The 20,589-nt window shown below is 34.1% G+C and overlaps 1 protein-coding gene across 1 annotated transcript in view; it reads right to left on the bottom strand.

Moving 5' to 3' along the window:
* The window catches only part of GABRA4 (gamma-aminobutyric acid type A receptor subunit alpha4), a 75,486-nt gene that overhangs the window by 32,333 nt on the left and 22,564 nt on the right, over positions 1-20,589 (bottom strand). Inside the window, exon 8 of the mRNA XM_003816023.6 lies at positions 14,542-14,801. Coding sequence (XP_003816071.1) covers positions 14,542-14,801 — 260 coding nt within the window. The remainder of the gene's footprint in view (positions 1-14,541; positions 14,802-20,589) is intronic.

Raw genomic sequence — 20,589 nt, 5'->3', positions numbered from 1 at the left:
GACAAATTCTTATTAATTACCTCTTTTGCTGTTAAAAAGAGGCGACTAATAAGGCAATTTTATGTCAGAGCTGGGCCTCATCTTTACTTCAAAAGACCATTTTCCACCTCTTTAAAAGCCATTTTTTTCTAGCAAAATGGCATTTTCTAATGGCTCAACCTAATAAAATCTGGCTTTTCTCAAAACAAATCTCAGGCTCATTTCTTCATGGAAGAAGCAGCATGTGAAAGTTAAGTGCCTAACCCAGGCTTCCACTTATCATTGCCCTCCCACATTTTTTTAAGCTAATGATATTCTCTAAGAAAATAACTAACTAACTAACTAACTAACTAAATAAATAAATAAATAAATTACTATATGCTTGTCCAGCTCTTGCTTACTCTTCAGGGAAGCAAGAAGCTTCAAGCTCCAAGAAAATCTCATTTTTACTCCTTCAAAGCAAGATATCCTTATCAGAGCTCTTCCAGCCAAGCTAGCCCTCAGAAGAGTATCTGATTATTATTAGAGCAGGCGAGTATTAGATTCCTTCCTCCACTCACAGCCAGAAAACCTATACTGGGGCCCCAGGTATCTCTGACCAGCAGAGTTGAGCATGACTCTTACTTTCTATCTCATACCTATCTGCACTGGGAGACAGAGACAACCCGCATAATTAAACTAAGGCTCAGAGGAAAAGCCAGTGGAATACAGGAATAGCACTTGCTTCATATGGGTGAGTTCCAAAGAAATTAGGTCATTTGTGGTTAAGAGAAGAGTTACACAGATTTCCTTCAGTTATCCAAAACCTATATGTGACCCTCAAAAAGCTAATTAACAATGTTGAATGGGTTTGTGGGACTTTTTACTGTTATTATGTTATCTAACCAGTTAATATTAATAATATTTTATATATTATTAAATATATACTATGTATTTATAATTAATATTTTACAGAGACTACATTGTATTCATACAGTCTTTGATTCATTGACTCAATCAACAAATATTGGGTGCCAGGCCACTAAATATTGGTCTTCAAGTTCATACTCTTCAAAACACTTTTCAAATAAATCTGCCCAATAAACTAAACCCATATGTCCTCATAGCTTGTTACGCTGGAGATAGTAATATTCCCACTTTGTAATTAAAGAGTTGACTTTCTGCTTTTTGAATACAGAGTCCTTGCCACTCTTTGCCCAATTCTCTTTGGAGATGTCAATCCCAATCCCCAAGTGCCAGGGACCTAGACAAAGAGAAAGTGCAGATGTGCTAAACGGTGGGGCTTCTTCTTCCTCTATAGCTCTTCCGTTTTGCTAATATTAATATGTATAATAAAATACTAGGAAATTTGTTATATATATATATGTGTGTGTATATGTATGTGTATATATGTGTGTGTATATATATGTGCGTATATGTGTGTGTGTACATATATATATAATTTTCAAGCGGTATCTTGATATCCACATTAAACTGACTGTACTTAGAAAAACTTTTTAGGGAGGCAAAAATAGAGTGCCCACATGACTACTGCTTCTGTGAATCCCCTAAGAATGGCCTTCTCTCTCACTAGGAAGCCTAAAACTGTTTGCAATTAGACAACAAAAAGCAATTAAAAGTATTTATTTTTTAAAAGCTTGTTTTAGCCAACCCACCCTCAAAAGAGAGACAGAGAGTCTGAGAGAGAAGAAAAATTAGTGGCCTACATTGTTTGGGATTGGTGAGACTAGAGAGTATAAAGAAATCTCCATACTGGTCATCGATATGAAGATATCAGAGTTATAAAAATTGAACTCAAATTCAAGAGCTATAGACTGGGGGAGAAGGAATATAGTCTTACAGAATAACTAAGAAGTTAAAAATTCAGGATTATTCATCGTGGCAGCAAAAGACAGTTTGGGAAAGTACATGATGTATTAGTCAAGTAAAGAATCTAGGAAGCTAAAAAAATCCTGTAACATCTGAAATACTAGAAAATATTAAGAAAAGCATGCCATGCCATACAATTTGAGTGAAAAGTGTCCTCTTTCTAAAACTGTTGCAAAATTGATCAAAATACATAAAAATTTTCTTTTTCCAAAGACATTTTTCATACATAATATCCTCTAATTCATTTAAGTGAAATAAAATAAGTCATACCCAAACTGATGTTTCTTGAAACTTCTAAATCATCTGAGGCTGAGCAAAAAGCTGGAGATTTAGCGATGTATATTATGTTGTGGGAAAATTAGCTCCTCAAAATAGCAAAAGGGAAAATTGGCAGCTTAGTCAAATACACCAGAAGGAATGAATAATCTTACTCAGTAGCTTAGGGATGAGAACTTGGTGGAAAATATAACTAAATGTTGAGGAAAGTTGTTTAAAGCAGTTGTATATTTTTGAAGCTGATTTTTTCCATTCTAAAAAGAAGTGCTGGCCCACTCACATTGCAATATAAATGGAAAAAAAAGATTATAAAATAAATAAAATATTGAAGTACCAGAAAAAAACCTTTTAATAACAAAATTTCACCAATGGAAATGTGTAGTTTTTTCATATATTGCTATCACCAGCAACCATGTCTATATCTCAGTTATATGAGGAATGAAATCAATCAGCAGGCATTTCTTGAGCACCTGGCTATGTGTTAGGAAATATGTGCCAGATGTGCTGGGGAAGTGACGGAGTAAATGGAGAAGTAATAACAATTCCAATAATATGGTAATTGTTTATAAATTATATAGCAATTCTAGAATGATTCTTAAGCTAGACCATAAACATTACAAACCAACTCATGATATTCATAATAATGAGCTGGCTTATCCTTTCTACTCTCCTTTATCTGCTGACGATCAATAAAATACACCTCACCACCAGTCTGAGTTCTTCCAGCATCCCTCACCCCCTAAAGCTCGGCATGCTTCTTTGTAGTGTCCCTTGGTCCAAATACAGTGTCTGTTCCTCTGGATTATTTATATCACTATACTCTGTCTCCTGATGTAGTATTTCAGGGCAAAAACTACCTCCTAAACTTCTTGGAAATTTTTCCCACTTTTAAAACAACAGATGTTGTAAATAAGTATTGTTAATTGAATATGTTGATGCACATAAAATAGATTATTTCAAATCAAAATAATGGTAATATATTCTAAAGTTTTCTAAATGTTTAAAATGTCACAACATTTTGGGAAAACTGTGGATTAGTTAGTCTACAATTTGTTAAAATAACTGTGCAAAATTAATTGGTGATTTTTAGAGTTGACAAAATCCACATGTATTTTATGAAAAGTAGATTATCTAAAAAATGTGATTAATTTTCTCTGACCGCTTTCTACGTAAACCAAACCACTGACTAAGGGTATGTCTTGTATATAAATGGGATAGAGTTTCAAAGTATGGCTTACACTTCTAACAAGTAAACATTAAGACAATCTTCAGAAAAATTGTGGATAGTTGGGGAATAAGTATGGGGCCAGGGACACAGCAGAGTTCAGCAGTGGTTGTGATGGGTTGTAACTGAAGGACAACATTCTGTAGTGGTTGTGAACCTACACTTTGGATCTAGACCCCCAAGTTTAAATCTGGTCTCTGTTACTTAACAGCTGTGTAATTCTGGGCAAATCACTTAGACCTTTCTGTGCCTCAATTTTCTCATCTGTAAAAAGTATTGCTGTGAAGGCTATATGAATATACATGAAGTGCTTAAAATATTCTCCAGCAAGTAATAAGCACAGTATAATTGATGTTTTTATTGCTGTTGGAGCAGTGTAGATTTCTGCTGTAGAGGTGAGTATAAAATAACCTGAATATTTAATTTGATCTGACTCAGTGACCCCACAAAGAGCCATCCTTCCTCTAATCAGCTCTTCATGCATCATTTGTACTAAAGTAAGCACTTGTTAAAGAGTGCAAAGCGACCGGGCACAGTGGCTCATTCCTGTAATCCCAGCACTTTGGGAGGCGGAGGCTGGTGGATCACCTGAGGTCAGGAGTTTGAGACCAGCCTGGCCAACAGGTGAAACCCCGTCTTTACTAAAAATACAAAAAAATTAGTTGGGCATTGTGGCAGGCGCCTGTAATCCCAGCTACTCAGGAGGCTGAGGCAGAAGAATCACTTGAATCCGGGAGGTGGAGGTTGCAATGAGCCAAGATCGTGCCATTGCACTCCAGCCTGGGCAACAATAGTGAAACTCCATCCAAAAAAAAAAAAAAAAAAAAAAATAGGCAGAGCAAACTTGCATTAGTTACAAACAATGGATGAGTTTGTACTAATACAGACATTTTTAATTAGATGTGAATTTAGACATAATCTTGCCTAACTTCATCATTTAACAGATGGAGAAATGGAAACCTAAGTATTAGGTTGTGTGATTAAAGCTACACTACACTGGAGAACTGAGAGAGACAAAATCCCTTAATGCCTGCCTGCAGTTATTTCTAGGTGAGAGGCAGCACCATGAATCTGAAACCATCCAGCTTTCTGATGCCAAACAGGCAGGGCTCAAATCCAAGTCTACCATTTACTACACATATGATCTAGGCAACTTACCAAAATACCAAGGCTCAGTTTGCTCAACCATAAAATTATGTGTATAACAACATAACAACAGATGGCAGAGTTTGTTATAAAGATTAGAGATAATTCATGTAAAGCAACTAGCACAGTATGTAGCACGTAGTAGGTACTCAATAAATGATGATGATGTTGATGACATGCTGCTCTCTAAATTCTACGCTAAATAATTTCACAGCTTCTTCATTTGCCATGCTATTTATAAACACAGAACACATGAAAATAAATGAACAAATATACTATTCATCTATATCATCTATGTTTATACCACATAACACACATACACACCCTACCATATTATACTATGTTGCCTTACTCCCTCCTTGATCACCAGTTAATATATATAGCCTTCTTAATGCAACACTAAATTTATGGCATTTCCTCTTATGGAAAAGGAAAGAACCTAAATCTTCAATTTTGATGCGAATGTTGGCATTTTTATTTCCATGTGACATTATTGCCAATAATTACCAAAATATGCAAAATATTGGTTCAATAAACTGCTAAAATTGATTTCTTCTTCTCTTTGTCATTTTGAATGGTAATACTTAATTTATTACTTTTTCGCATTTCAAAGAGTAATTTGAAGCTCAACTCTGCTACAATGTATTATTACCACTTCTACCTCTCCTTCACAGCATTTTTGTCACTATTTAATTTAAATTAATTGTTGAATGACTATCATCCCTACCACCCTCATATCTATGAAGGAAGGAGCACAGTATTCCCAACATACTGACACTTGATAGGTATTTCATAAATATAACAGGTTCCCAGTATGTAACTGAATATAAAGGTTTGTATTTCAGGAGACAGATTTAAGGTGGCAGTAAAAATTTGGCAGTAAGTATACTTGAATACTTGAACAAACATACTTGAATTCTAAAACTAATACTCAGACCATACTTTTATATAGTAAATACAGCCACTAACAAGATTAATAGCCTGTCTCTCTTATAAGGCTAAGTTCCTAGGTTTTGTCTTTGAATCCTCAGTGCTTTGCAGGTGACTTCACAATAGTTGCCTGGTAAACACTTGCTATCTGAGTAGCTGAGATCTGTTCTAATGCTTAGCATATCATTTCTCTACATATGAAAAATAACCAAACTAACATAAAAAAATGGCTGGAGATGAAACATAGTTAGTTCTAATATATTGGGCACTTAAAACATACAATTTAGTAATTGTGCATTAAACAATCACTCATTGCCTAAAGAGCATTACTAATTACAGAACATTCTGTACTTAAAACAGGTATGAGTTTGGGGAGGTACTTATTTATATAAAATTTAAAGAATGTCACTAAACTCCTATCATAAACACACCTAAATGTCAGATGAATTGTCGATACTGCCTCATGTCCCTTTTCAAACTGCCCAAAACGAAGTTTAAAAATGAAAGAAATAAGGACAAATGAATAAAATAAGATTTGTTGCATGTTAGCTTAAACTATTTAAAGAACAGCATTTTTAAGAGGAATTTTGAGAATGATTGAAGTGAAAATCTGAAACTGACCTAGTTTATATACCCTTTAGGAATGGAATGAAGCTTGTATATTATAATAGCCAACTACTCTTTCCTTATAATGCACAGCTGTTTGCGTAGATTTGCCGAGGCTCTTTGTTTTGCTTTTTTTTCCCCCAGTGTCCTCAGTTCTCTATTGCTGCCCATCAGCCAAGTCCAACTGCTGAAAATGTGACTCAGAACACTAAGAATGAGTATTTGCTGTCCTAAATGGTCACAGAAACGCTGCTGCGGCTCACCACTTAACATGTGCCTTTATGCTCACATTTATTTCAGGTAAAAAAAATTGCCATCAAAGACTCACTTTTTGAAAACTGGGGAAAAATATATTACTTTTTAAAAGTACCACATTTCCTATTGTCAGATTCCTATAGTTGGTTCATAACCAACCAATAAACAACTGTAATTGTTAAGCATTATGCTATGTGCTGTATGGGAAAATAAGTGTGCTGTATGAAGCCATAATTCATTTTATTAATGAGCTCGCCATAGCGCTAAATAAGTACAGCAATCACATAGGAAACAATTAAGCAAAATGCCACAGAATATTATAAAGTGATAAATGAGTTCATGCATACTTTATTTAAGATGCCTAAAGAAATAAAAAGTAATAATCACAGATACTATTTACTGGGCACTAAGCACTGTACTGGGTACTTTATGGAATGACATAACTTAATCCTTATTATAAGCCTTTCCAGTAGATTATATTATTACCCCCACTTTAAGGATCCGAATACTTAAGGCCATATCCTCAAGATCCTAGAGCTTGGTCAGAATGAGCCCCCAAAAGAAAATAAGGCTACAGTTTGACTTTGAAGGATAAATACAGAAAAAAATTATCATAAGAGTACTTGAATTATTATTTATACATTCTTTTTTTAACATAATCTTTTCTTAAAGATTCTAAGCAGAGAAAATAGCTCTTTAATTTTGCAAATAGAATTGTAAGAATCTATGGACTTTAAAATTGAAAAGTCCGGGAAGACTAGTTATGGTTAGGGTAAAATGGAAATAAAGAGAAATAGAAATTAGGTAGATCAAAAAGGAAATGCATACAGTAGAGAATTTTGCACTTGAACTTTGAAAAAAGAAAGTCGTTATTATGGGAAAGGACAAGTTGTCCTGCTATGGAAATCTCCACTTATCTGAACTTGAATTAATTTGCTTCTTCATTAAATGTGCTTCATCTCTCTTCCCTATCCTAGTGATTGATGCCACCACCATCTATCTCAGCCTCCATTTCCCTCACCCAATATATCCAATCAGTCATTAAGTCTTGAAGCTTAAAAGCATGAGGCTTCCTGTCTCAGCCCTGCCACTTACTAGATAGGTGACCTTGGGAAGATTATTTGATCATTAACTAATAATTTACTCAATGGTAAAAACATGGATAAAAATAGAACATATTTTATAAGTTGTTAGAATTCAATTATAGACTAAATGTAAAAGTTTTTATTACTGGTACATAGAAAGCATTCAGAATATTAAGCTATTAATTATTCATAGAAATATGAACAAAAATATTCTATATTGGGCTTATTATCTTCTGTATTCATATATACATGCATCATATGTATATGTGTGCATTTATGTATATAAAATACATACAATTTAATGTCTATTCTTAATAGAGATATTAAATATTAAATGCCATAGAATTGTGTTTAAGAAAAAGAGCTCTGCATTCAGACAGAGCCAAATTAATTTCGATATTAGGTTTACCATTTTCTATCTGTGTTACATTGAATATATCACCCAACAACTGCAAACCTCAGTTTCTTCATCTGTAAAATAGTTATTGTGAGCTTGAAATTGAGTAATACACATAAAGCACATTATATAGTACCTGACATAATTAATGTTAGCCATCTCATTATATCACTGATTTTTTTCATAAGATACAGTGTGCATATATTAATGCATAATTTGTGGCTGGATAAGAACTAAAGAATATACGATCGAAGTGATTTTTAAAAATATCATTTCTTTAAGAAAGCTTTATTTTTTGTTCTATAGTTGTTTATTTTTCAAATTATTCTATTAATCCAAATCACCTGCATCCATGAGAGAGTAGGTACTCTAAGAAATGAGAATGTGAAAGGAAAGAACCACAAGAATGAGACTCAACTCAAATAAGAACAGGGACAAATGCAGCATTAAGGTAATAATCAGCAAAAACAGAACAGCTGGTTTGCCTTCTGAGACGCCCAAAGACATACTCAAGCTACCCATAGATGCTTTTAGATTCCACCAATTGGACTTTTCTCCTTGCTTCATGAATATTCCATGAACTATTCCAATTCCCAAAGAACCGAAATGATCACCATAAGCCTGTGCCAGGTTATCAACAACAGTCCATAGGTCACATACGGTGATGATGAATCAAACTACCAGTGAGTTACCCAAAGGTCTACTGAAATACCAAATGTCATGTAGACTCTAAAGACAATTCAAAGTGAGGAGTTCAAACACATTTTAAGCAAAGGCAGTATCATTTGAATAAGTAAATAGCTTTACAAGTTGGAACACATATTTGAATAAGCAAATTTCAGCATCCTGATTGAAATCTCTACTGAAATTCAAAACCTATAATTCTTAGAATAAATATTTCTTTCTAGTTATACGTTGTAACATTTTGCTCTTAACATACTTTTTCCTTCTTGATTTCTTTCTTCTTATTTCTCTTTCTCTCTCTGTCCTTTAATTTTGATGTGTTCTTAATCTTTAAAGTTGTACTTGATACTGAAGGCATTTGATGACAAGTGATACTGTAAAACCAGCTGCACTCTGGCAGGGATCTAGAATCAGGAGGATGGGTGGGCCAACCCATTAATCACTGTCTTTAGACCACAGATAGTCTTCAAGTAAGCCACTGTGGAGATCTAAGTCATTACACATACATAGTCACACATTGTAGAGGATATGAAGCATATAATGCAAATTTTGACTGTATTTATTTTAAAGTCTTTCCCAATGATTAAATGGTATAATCCTATGTCCTTCACAACCAAATTTGATCTTCTTGACCTTGGATGTGCCATTTGCACACAGCATGTGGATCATGCTGAAAAAGGAGTTACTAAATCAGAATGAACTTAGCCAATGGAATGAGCTCAACCAACCATTTACTGTAATGGCAATTGCTGTAGTCAGGAAGTATGTTTCAGGGAGCCCATGGAAGATTATCAATTCCCTTCCCATCTTTGGAAATTCAGCAGAATGGTTTTATTCTGATTAAGTAGTACTTTGAAGTGTTTAGAATATTCCATGATAGCACTAGTATAATGAGTCTCATCACTTTGCAAAAAAAAAAAAAGAAAAGAAAAGAAAACTCTATCAACTCACTATAACACAAAAATTATGTATATATATATGTGTGTGTGTATGTGTGTGTGTGAGTGTGTCTCCAAAACTAGAATACTTGGACCTACAGCAATCCTGGCATTGAGGAGTGTTAGTAGCTACATGAGACAGTCAGTATATTTTATAATTTCAACATTATTAGAAAATCACAAATTGAAATACATTGTTTTAAAACTTAAAGTTAACTACTAGTGATATACAAATATGAAATAACTTCCAAAATACATGAAGAAAGAAAGAATAAGGAAAATTTTAGTGATGAAAATATAATAGCAAAATTAATATTAAGAAATATAAAAATCAAAAGTACTAAAATCAGACCAAATAGAATTTAAGGAAAAAACATTATATGGGAATAAACAATAACTTTATTTTATTACTAGATGCCTGGAATGATATAGAAATAAAGCAGTTATGTGTCTTTACATGTTGAATATCATAGCATTAAAATGTATAAAATAAAAATAAAATGCAAAAAAATTAACATGATCTCATAAAATCAGTGGGAGAATTTTTCAAATATTTCTTGGTATTTGAAAAATCAAGATAATAAAAGGTTATATGTTAAACAGCTGAAATCATATTTTAAGTAAAATTGTTTTAATAATCAAAAATTAACTTTTTTCAATTTGGCTTCAAACGTTTATAAGTTTTTAGCATAGCTCAGGGCACAGTTAAAATATCTGTAACATTCAAATCTGTATGGGTAATATTTCTGAACATATGCAATACTACTAAAAATTAACAATGAAGTTTTCAAAAATCCCATTTGAAAATATTAATATTATCTCCAAATAATTCTTAGTTCACAGATAAAAGTAGCAACATAATTATAGAATATTTAGCAAATAATTATAATAATATTACATATCTAAAGGTATGAATTATGGCCAAAGTTGTTTGCAAAGGAAATCTTATTGCAATAAGAAAAATTTATTATTTAAATAAAACATAGTGAAAATAAACTAATAAGAGGTGAACTCAAGGAGCTGGAAAAGGAGTAACAAAACCAACTTGCAGAAAGATGGAATTCAAATACAATCATGACTCAATAATTAGAAAATAGAAACAATGAAATAAATAAATAAATTCAAGACTCAAGTTTTTGAAAGATTCCATGACAAGAATCTACTATCATGGCTTCAGTACAACAAGGCAAAGCAAAATAAAACAACAAGCACAGAGGGTATAAATTTACCTATGGGGAATGGGAAAGAAAATAAAACTGCATACTCAATCAGTACTTCCTAAACTAATAAATAGTATGTAAAATTCATTCTGATGATTTTCAAAGTCATGATGAAGTTGATTCATTTAAAGGAAAATATAAACTATCTAAACTTACTTAGTGGAAAGATAATAATTTTTCACCTGCACACATGCCATTCTTAAAGGGCCCAGTGCCCTGTAGGAGCAGAGCTATAAATTGCAGGACCCTGACCAGTTAATCCCTGCCAGAGTGAATGCCTAACCTAATTTCTTCAGCTGGCATCTCTCTGAGAACAGAATCCCATCCTCCTCATCCTCCTCCCGCACTTCCTGTCCCCTTTAGTGCTTTACTATTATCATAGCCCTATCACTATCTAACACATCACCTGTTTTGTTATTTTTTTAGTATTGTCTGCCTCCTCTCCCTTGCCCCACACAAGTAAATGTAAGCTCCACCTGGCAGGATATTTGTTTTTTGGTACACTATCGACTCACAGATTCTAAACAGGAAATCTGGCACAAAGTTGGCATAAATGTATATTTGTTGAATGAGTGAATAAATCAATTAATGAATGAATAGGGGACTGATCTGTTATCTATAGAGAAATAAAGTTGATGATTTATATACGTGTTGATTTGGGTATATGCAAACAAAGGGAGTCTTAGACTACCATTTGTGGCAAATACCATAGACTGTATTTAAGTGACCACAGGCATTTGTCTGCTGGTTCAAAAAAGAAGCTGAGTAGAGTGATAGTGAGAGAGAAAGAGAGAGAAGGAGATAGGTGAGTAGCGGAGGAAGAAGAAGAGGAAGAAGAGGAAAGAGAGTGAGAGGGGCGCTGCTTGTTTGCTTCTATGTTTTTATGAGGATCTGACTATTTTTGTACAGATAGACTCCATGAAGAAAAAGATACTTTTTAATTGTTTGTTTGTTTGTTTGTTTTAAATCAGAGACTCACTGATGTGTCAAATGTAAAATAAAATAGCTCTTATTGGGCTTTCCACATCTTCTTAGATCTATCCCTTCAGGTCGAGAATTCCTAATTTTGACTACAACTATCTAACTTCTTGCTTATTGGTTTTGTTTTCTTCTTTAATACACAGGCACAGGCCCCACCCTGCCCCATGGGGTAGTTCTAATGTGTGGCCATGTTAAGAGCTGCTGCTTTAAAGACTCCACAAGAAAACTATTAGAACGGATAAACAAATTCAGTAAAGTTGCAGGGTACAAAATTAATATACAAAAATCAGTAGCATTTTTGTATGTCAATAGTTAACAATCTGAAAAAGGAACAAAAAAGTAATCCTATTTACAATAGCCACATATAAAATTAAATACCTAGGAATTAACTTCACCAAAGAAATGAAAGATATCTATAATGAAAATTAGAAAACACTGATGAAATAAATTGAACAGGACACCAAAAAATGGAAAAAGATTTTATGTTCATGGATTGGAAGAATCAACATTAATAAAATTTCCATACCACCAAAAGCAATCTACAGGTTCAGTGCAATCACTATCAAAATACCAAAGATATTCTTCACAGAAATAGCAAAAACAATCCTAAAATGTATATGGAACCACAAAAGACCCAGAATAGCCAAAGATATCCTAAGCACAAAGAATGAAACTGGAGGAATCACATTACCTCATTTCAAATTATACTACAAACCTGTAATAATCAAAACAACATGGTACTGGCATAAAAACAGACACATAGATCAATGAAACAGAATAGAGAACCCAGAAACAAATCCACACACCTAAGCAAACCCATTTTCAACACAGGTGCCAAGAATATACACTGGGAAAAAGACGGTCCCTTCAATAATGGTGCTGGGAAAACTGTATTATTCATACGCAGAAGAATGAAAATAGACCCCTATCTCTGCCATATACAAGAATCAAATCAAAATGAATTAAGACCACCTCAAACCATTGAACTATTACAAGAAAACATTGAGGGAAATCTCTTGGACATTGGTCTGGGCAAAAATTTCTTGAGTAATACCTTAGAAGCATGGCAACCAAAACCACAATGGACAGAAGGGATCACATCAAGTTAAAAAACTTCTGCACAGCAAAGTATACAATCAACAAAGTGAAGCGACAACTCATAGATTGGGAGAAAATATTTGCAAACTATTCATCTGACAAAGGATTAAGAATGAGAATATATAAAGAGGTCAAACAGCTGAATAGGAAAAAATCTGATAATCCAATCAAAAATGGGCAAAAATTTGAATAGATAGTAAGGTCTGGCTGTGTTCTCAGCCAAATCTCAACTTGAATTGTATCCCCCAGAATTCCCACTTGTTGTAGGAGGGACCCAGGGGGAAGTAATTGAATCATGGGGGACAGTCTTTCCTGTGCTATTCTTGTGATAGTGCATAAGTCTCACCAGATCTGATGGGCTTATCAGAGGTTTCTGCTTTTGCTTCTTCATTTTTCTCTTACCATCACCATGTAAGAGGCCTTACACCTCCCACCATGATTCTGAGGCCTCCCCAGCCACATGAGACTGTAAGTCCAATTAAACCTCTTTTTGTTCCCAGTTTCGGGTATGTCATTATCAGCAGTGTGAAAATGGACTAATACAGCAGACATTTCTCAAAAGAAGACATGGAAATTGTAAACAGATATATGTAAAGTGCTCAACATCACTGATCGTCAGAGAAATGCAAATCAAAACTACAATGACGCATCATCTCACCCCAGGTAAAATAACTTATATCCAAAAGGCAGGCAATAGCAAATACTGGAGATAAATTAGTACAACCACTATGGAGAACAGTTGGAGAGTCCTCAAAAAACTAAAAATAAAGCTACCATATGATTCAGCAATTCCACTACTGGGTGTATACCCAAAAGAAAGGAAATCAGTATATCAGAGAGATATCTGCACTCCTATGTTTGTTTCAGATCTGTCTACAATAGCTAAGATTTGGAAGCAACCTAAGTGTCTATAAACTGATAAATGATAAATGTGGTACATATATACAGTGAATGACTATTCAGCCATAAAAAAGAATGAGTTCCAGTCATTTGCTACAACATGGATGGAAATGGAGATCATCAAGTTAAGTGAAATAATCCAGGCACGGAAAGATAAACCTTGCATGTTCTCACTTATTTGTGGGATCTAAAAATCAAAACAATTGAACTCATGAACATAGAGGGTAAAATGATGGTTACCAGAGACTGGGAAGGGTAGCGGGAGTTTGGTGGAGGGAAGATGGGGATGATTAATGGGTACAAAGTAATAGAATGAATAAGACCTACTATTTGATAGCACAACAGGGCAACTATAGCCAATAATAACTTAATTGTACATTTTGAAATAACTTAAAGAATGTACTTGGACTGTTTGTAACTCAAATAATAAATACTTGAAGAAATGGCTACCCCATTTTCCATGATGTGCTTATTTCACATTGCATGCCTGTATCAAAACATCTCATGTACTTCATAAATATATGTATCTATTATGTAGTCACAAAAGTTAAACATAAGCAATTTTTAAAGAAACAAACAAAAACTGCTGCTTTGCTTTGCACAATGAACTCTATTAAAATGTTTTTTCAACTCACTTAAAGATGTCCACAGGTTCCTCCTAATAGTATACATGGGATTTTGCCCCTTTCTGTAAAAAAAACCTGTAACTCCGAAAGAAACTTTCAAACAATTAGCTTCACCTACATCTAGCTCTGTCACAGCTGTTTAATTTTTAAGCTGTTAATCACCAACATAAACTTGAAGCTCATACAGTTACTTTTATGTTTTTCTGGATTTTTAAATGACTTACAAGTTGATATCAGGATTTTTAAGTTCTCAGTTTGTTCCCCTGACAAAATAAATCTGACCAAGAAGCTAAAATCTTAAACTGAAGGTGGATTAAGTCAAATACCTGCAGAGGGGCTTCAGGATGCTTCTCTCTCTGCACTGGAGCAGCGGGAACTTCCTGAGGGGGTTTTGATGTCTTCCTTTTGGCTTTTTCCATTTGAATATTGGTGAAATAGTTGACAGCAGCAAACTCGATAAGGGCCGAAAATACAAAAGCAAAGCAGACAGCTATGAACCAGTCCATGGCGGTAGCATAGGACACTTTGGGCAAAGAATGTCGTGCACTGATGCTTAGTGTGGTCATGGTGAGGACAGTTGTTATTCCTTCAAAGCAAAAGAGCAGAGAGACAAAACACCTTACCATCATTTGTATTAAAAAGCACCGCCACCACCAACAAAAACCTAGAAAATCATGTGGGATAGGGTTAACAAAACTACAATAACTCAAAGAAAACCATCTTTGATGGAGAATTGGAATCTTAGTGGTTCAATAAAATTAGCACAGGCTTTGGAGTGAAAGATATGGTTCTAATCCTAGTTTTTCTCATACTTGGCTTAATATGTCTTGCCTTGAGTTTGGAAAATTCTTTGGGCTTTATTTGATACCTACTGATTGGGTTTTCTATAAAGGTTAAAAGCATGTAACGCAGCTAGCACACAGTGGGATGATACTGGAAACTGAGCCAACACACCCAACGGACTCAACAGACACACACCTATCAGGAAGAGTAACTCACTGAAGCACTGACTCTCATCCAGGAATGGAAATTGAGCAACACTGGCCTCCTAAATTTGAGCATCAGAATTTCTGGAGTTAAGCATGGCCCACTGCTATTGAGAACCACTGCCAGAAAAGGCATGAATTATACATAGGTCTTTCTTATCTTTAAATATTATCTATTGAATTAAAATACTAAATTTACTAGTTGTGCAGAAGCCTCATTTTTATAAAACAATTGAGTTATATTACTGGACGAATAGATTTCCAGAGCAATTTGGCATTATAAATATTGGAACTATACCACCCATCAGTTTACAACTGGCTGGAAAATATTTGCAAAAAGAACAGAAGTACTTCTCCTCCATCAATAGGCTTCTGAAGCACCACATCCAGGAAAGCTTTCTCCTTAGCTTGGAAAAAATATCAGTTCCCACTCTTAGCAGAAAAAATTCTCCTTGCCACTGGTACTATAGAGTAACACGTTATTTAAGAATGCTAATATTTGAACACTTGTCTATTTCTGCATCTATATATGTCTGTCTAATCCATTTTATGCAGTTAAGTCTGGAAATTTTTGTGAGGATTTGCTACATCCATTTAAACTGATTCTATATAACGACTAGGATAGCTCCTGAAGTTGACACACAACAAATTTGGGGATGGTGATGATGATAATAATAGAACAATGATGTTGAAGGCATTTAAACTGCATATTGTAATCCATGCCAGTCCCCAGCTGAAAGGCAAATAATGCATGTTCGACCAAAGAAATAATGAGTCCGATGCAATATTAAAGGAATACAGTATTTTGATTTGGAGAAAATAATATTGTCTCCTCAATTCAGAATTTGGTTGTATTCTGCCTACTACTGTTCCTTAACTGATACAGGTGTGTAATCCTCATTTCCACAGCTTTATTAGCCATAGTCTTCTTGAGGGTAGACAAGCCTAAGATTGCTTCAGGTTTATAATGTCACATGGTGCTAGGCACAAGATAAATGCATGGAAATAAAAACTCATTTTTCCAGTTCCTCACCAATCCATTTTCTCTGAAATCCGGTCTCTTCTAAATCTTCAATGCTTAGAATATGAAAAATTGGAGCAACTGTGCAGCACATGAGCTACACATCATTTATAAAGATCTGAGAATCCATACAGAGAAAGAAACTTGAGAATTTGGTTGTATTCCCTTTTAAAAATATTTTGTGACATTGTTAGCATTCTTATTAGTCTAAAATAGATTATAAAATGAGTTTATTCAAATATATAAATATCTACATATCTATGAAAATGCTATATTGTGAATTTATTGGGTTTTATTTCAGAAAGAGACCTTGGAACATTTAGGCCTTCATTTTGAATCTCAGAAAAGTGGCACCATTCCCATGTTGGCTGTGAGATATATGAATAAACAATAAAATAACTGAAAATTTTCAGCTACGTTTGACGATACATGAAAATGTTTTTCTTGTTCATAACAATTTAAATTTAATGGGGTATTAAGAATTCAAAAATGTTCTATAACTTTCTCAGATATATAAGCAATATTTTTCCTCTAATGTCATAGAAACAATGCTAAAAACAGTTAGAATAAAATATGAACAGTGCAGTATAAATAATAATACTACTCAGTACTCAGAAACTTCTACACAGACCATAGTGTGATAATCAAAAAGCATACTCAAATTCAAATACAAGCAACTTAAGATTCCCTATGTTACTTTGAACTTTTTTTTTTTGTAATAGGACTATTTTTCTTGGTGATCAGAAGTAGTGTTCTTCATCTTCTCCTCTTATCATGTGAATAAATGTCCTTACCAATGTCAAGCAAACAGAATACTAATGCAGTTATTGACCCATAAATTCAGTAATTACTTTCCAATTGTTTAGGAGGATAGATCACCAGGTTCATGAGTTAAGTGGTGATGTGGATTATACTGGTTTATTATACTGGTGGGTTATGAAAACCAGTGGAATAGCAAACAGAAACCAACTCTTCAGAATAAGAATCCATGCTTCCTCTGCATCCAGGAAGACAATTCATCTGTCGTGTATGGCTTAGCCAGCATCTACCCTGAACACATTTAAAAGCCATATTTTAAAAAATATATCCAATTATTGATGCCATTCCCTGCATTTAGCATGCTGAATATGCACCATATTGGCTGGCCCAAAAGCTGAGTGAGGATGTGTAAGAGTAGGCAAAGACTGTACACAAGAGTGAATTTTTGGCTGGCCACTCCTAGAAAATGAAATAGCAATGATTAAGATATGCCAGCTGGCATTTACTTGTGTTTAATGTTTTACTATACTGGAATAATTAGAAAACTTAGAGGCATACAGCTTTGGAGATAGAAGGCCTTTGGAGAGATTTTTAGGACACTCTGCTCCTTTTATTACACTGATTTTTTTTGCTTTGTTTTTACACAGTCTCTAATGATGTCTCTGACCCAACAAATTATCTTCTTATGAGTGGAAAGGGAAATAAGAGTTAGGAAAGAAAAAAATTTGCCCAGAATTAATATTTACCTAAATCTCATATGAAAATAGATTGCTAATTTCCTCCTAAGTACTTAAAACTTAACTTTTCTAAGAAAGTACCTTCATAGGCCCTCAATGATAGTCTAATAATTATCAGTCTGACACATCTTAGGTCTTTGAAGACTTAATTACAGACATGATTTGTCTGCTCAACTGAAAACAATATCTTGGCACATGGGCACAAAAGATGGGTAAATTTCTAATGAAAAAAAAAAAAACACCCACAAAGCATCTTTAGCACATATCCATGTAATCTCACTCAGCAGTTCTGGAACTCTCCACAAGCCCCCACATCCCCACACCTCCTGTGAAGACAGACTGACTGAGTTGTCAAAGTTAGACAGAAATTGTCTTGGGTCCACCAATTACAATTTGATTTTATACAAGTTTCTTAATATGTTTGAGTCATTTCCCTTAACTATAAAAATAATGACTACCTTGCTGAGTAATTATTGTTAACAATATTTGGCAAATCTGTTTATCATTGGTACTAGTAATACTAATATCCTTACTTCCTGCTACGTCGTTTTCTTAAAATATCTTATTTGGATAGGAAATGTTGGGTGAGTACAGGTGTAATCAATACTAGCCTTCCCCACACCACTGGAAATTTCTATTATTTTGGGACAAGTGAGATGAACAGTACCTGTCATGTTGTAATCAATCAAGAAATACATAAAAGGTTATCAAGTCATCACAATAATAATAATATATGGCAGACAGTCACATTAACCTATCAAGTAATAATTCTCAAATGAAGTAGACAGGAGCATGGAATGCCATACTAATAAATAACACTTAAATCATATTTACTATGCGTGAGGCATTATTTCAAGTGCTTTTCTAAATCAACTCATTTAATCCTTACAGCAGTCCTGTGAGGTAAGTGCAATCATTCATCCTGTTTTAACACATGAGGAAGCAGGCAAAGGTAACTTATTGAAGGTCCACAGCTAATAAGTGATAGTCCCTTGGTTAGAAGGTAGGCTTTCTGCCTCCACATTCTGCACTTATGACACTATCACCTCTTGATTACAGGCACCTATGATGGATCGTTAATTGCTGTTCTACACACTCTTTAGGATCATTTTTTAAAAATGTATACAAGAGTTTTTTTATTTGTAAAATATAATAGAAACTTCTGGGTTTTCTTTTAAATTTTTAATGAGGGTAGCTCCAGAAATATTTGTATTTTTTTGTACAAGAAAAAAGTTAAGAGACTTTGGATGCTCAGTTTCAGTAGATACTTCTTGCCTAGTCAGAGTGCCTCAAAAGATGATGTGTAAAGACACAAAATTAGCTTGAGTGTTAAATGAGATAATGAACATCAAGAACTTAGCAGAGCATCCAATAATACAACACTAGAAAGTTATGCTTTCTTTAAAACACTTAAAAGTCAAGGAAACTAAGTCAGAACAAAATCTATCTTCCTTAGATAAGAGAAGTATTGGAGAAAGTAATTCATACAAACTAAGTGGTCCAGATACCCTATATTGAGAACTATACATAACTTTTTAAATCCTCACTAGTCTATGAGGGTGAGATGTATTGTAATAATTTTATGAATGGAGAAAATAAGTGGCAGATTTGGGTTTAAACCTAGACTTGCTGACACCCACAGTTTAGATTTGTTTTGTTCTCTCTTCTGCTTTCAAACTTACATTTAAGAGCTAAAATTTATTCAACACTTTGAGTTGTGCCATTATTCTTTAATTGAACCCTTATAACTCTTTAAGGTACCATTATACCTCCTCACTGCTTTCCTAAGATCACACCCTCCCTCCCCCATTGCCCCCCTATATGAGTTTCTCCAGTATACTTCCAGTACTTTTTCTTTCTATTTTTTTAATGCATCCTCATACTCCAACACCTTCTTAGAGAAACCTAAGATTAAAGGGAGGATAGTTGTCTTTAGAGTATTTCAGATCCATTGAGGACACTAAGACACCCTAATCAATAGTTCTCGAAAAGGATGGGGAGGTAGGATGAAAAGTTCCCGTTCTATTTAGTTCCTTCGCACCAGCATCTCTTCAGCTATTGTGTGATAAAGGATATTATACTATGGCTGTGATCCTACTAGGTAGAAAATCAAAGAGGAATTGGCACTCTTGTGAGGAATACACCACCATTCCAGAGCAATTCTGATCATTTTCCTTCTTATTCTACTACTGAATGTTTTGTTACTCACAATGAACAGAGAAAGAATAGAGAAAGACATTAACTAAAATAAATATAATTATAACAAATTTTACTATTTAAAAGCATGACTGACATGTAGAACACATTAACTTATAAAAATTGTAAACTCATATGCTCTGAACTTTATATGGTTCAGAATACTATACAGTATATACGAAGCCACTATAAAAACAAAAAGAAAAAACAATGTTTAGAAAAAAAAGAAGTACGTAAATATATGAGCTTATAAACTAAGCACATAATACCTTCCAATTCAATGCACTTAAACCATTTGCATTTTGTTCCTCTTCATTAAAAGCTAAATTATTCTAAGGCTTTCATATTCATTCAGCCATGACTTTTATTTGTTTTATTTTAAGCTGCCAGTGCATTTCTTTTTAACATGGAGATACAATTTTAATTCAATTACACAGCATTATACTAGGAGCCCAAGAATATCACTGAAAGTGAGATTATGTCCAGATTCACATTTGGTCTATGCCTGTCTGGTTCTCAACAAGGGAAATCTGATGCATGGCCCCAGAGGAAAGGAAGGATGCCCAAATCTCCCCAAGCTTTATTACTTTGTACTGGCTAGATAAAAATGAAAGCCATGTGATTCCTTATTCAGGATAGCCTGATGCATTAGGGTTTAAGATTTTCTTGGAAATA

The sequence above is a fragment of the Pan paniscus genome, chromosome 3, assembly GCF_029289425.2.
Source record: "Pan paniscus chromosome 3, NHGRI_mPanPan1-v2.0_pri, whole genome shotgun sequence".
Lineage (NCBI taxonomy): Eukaryota > Metazoa > Chordata > Mammalia > Primates > Hominidae > Pan > Pan paniscus.
The sequence above is the reverse complement of the archived record's forward strand: the minus strand, read 5'-3'. Positions and strand labels throughout refer to the sequence as shown.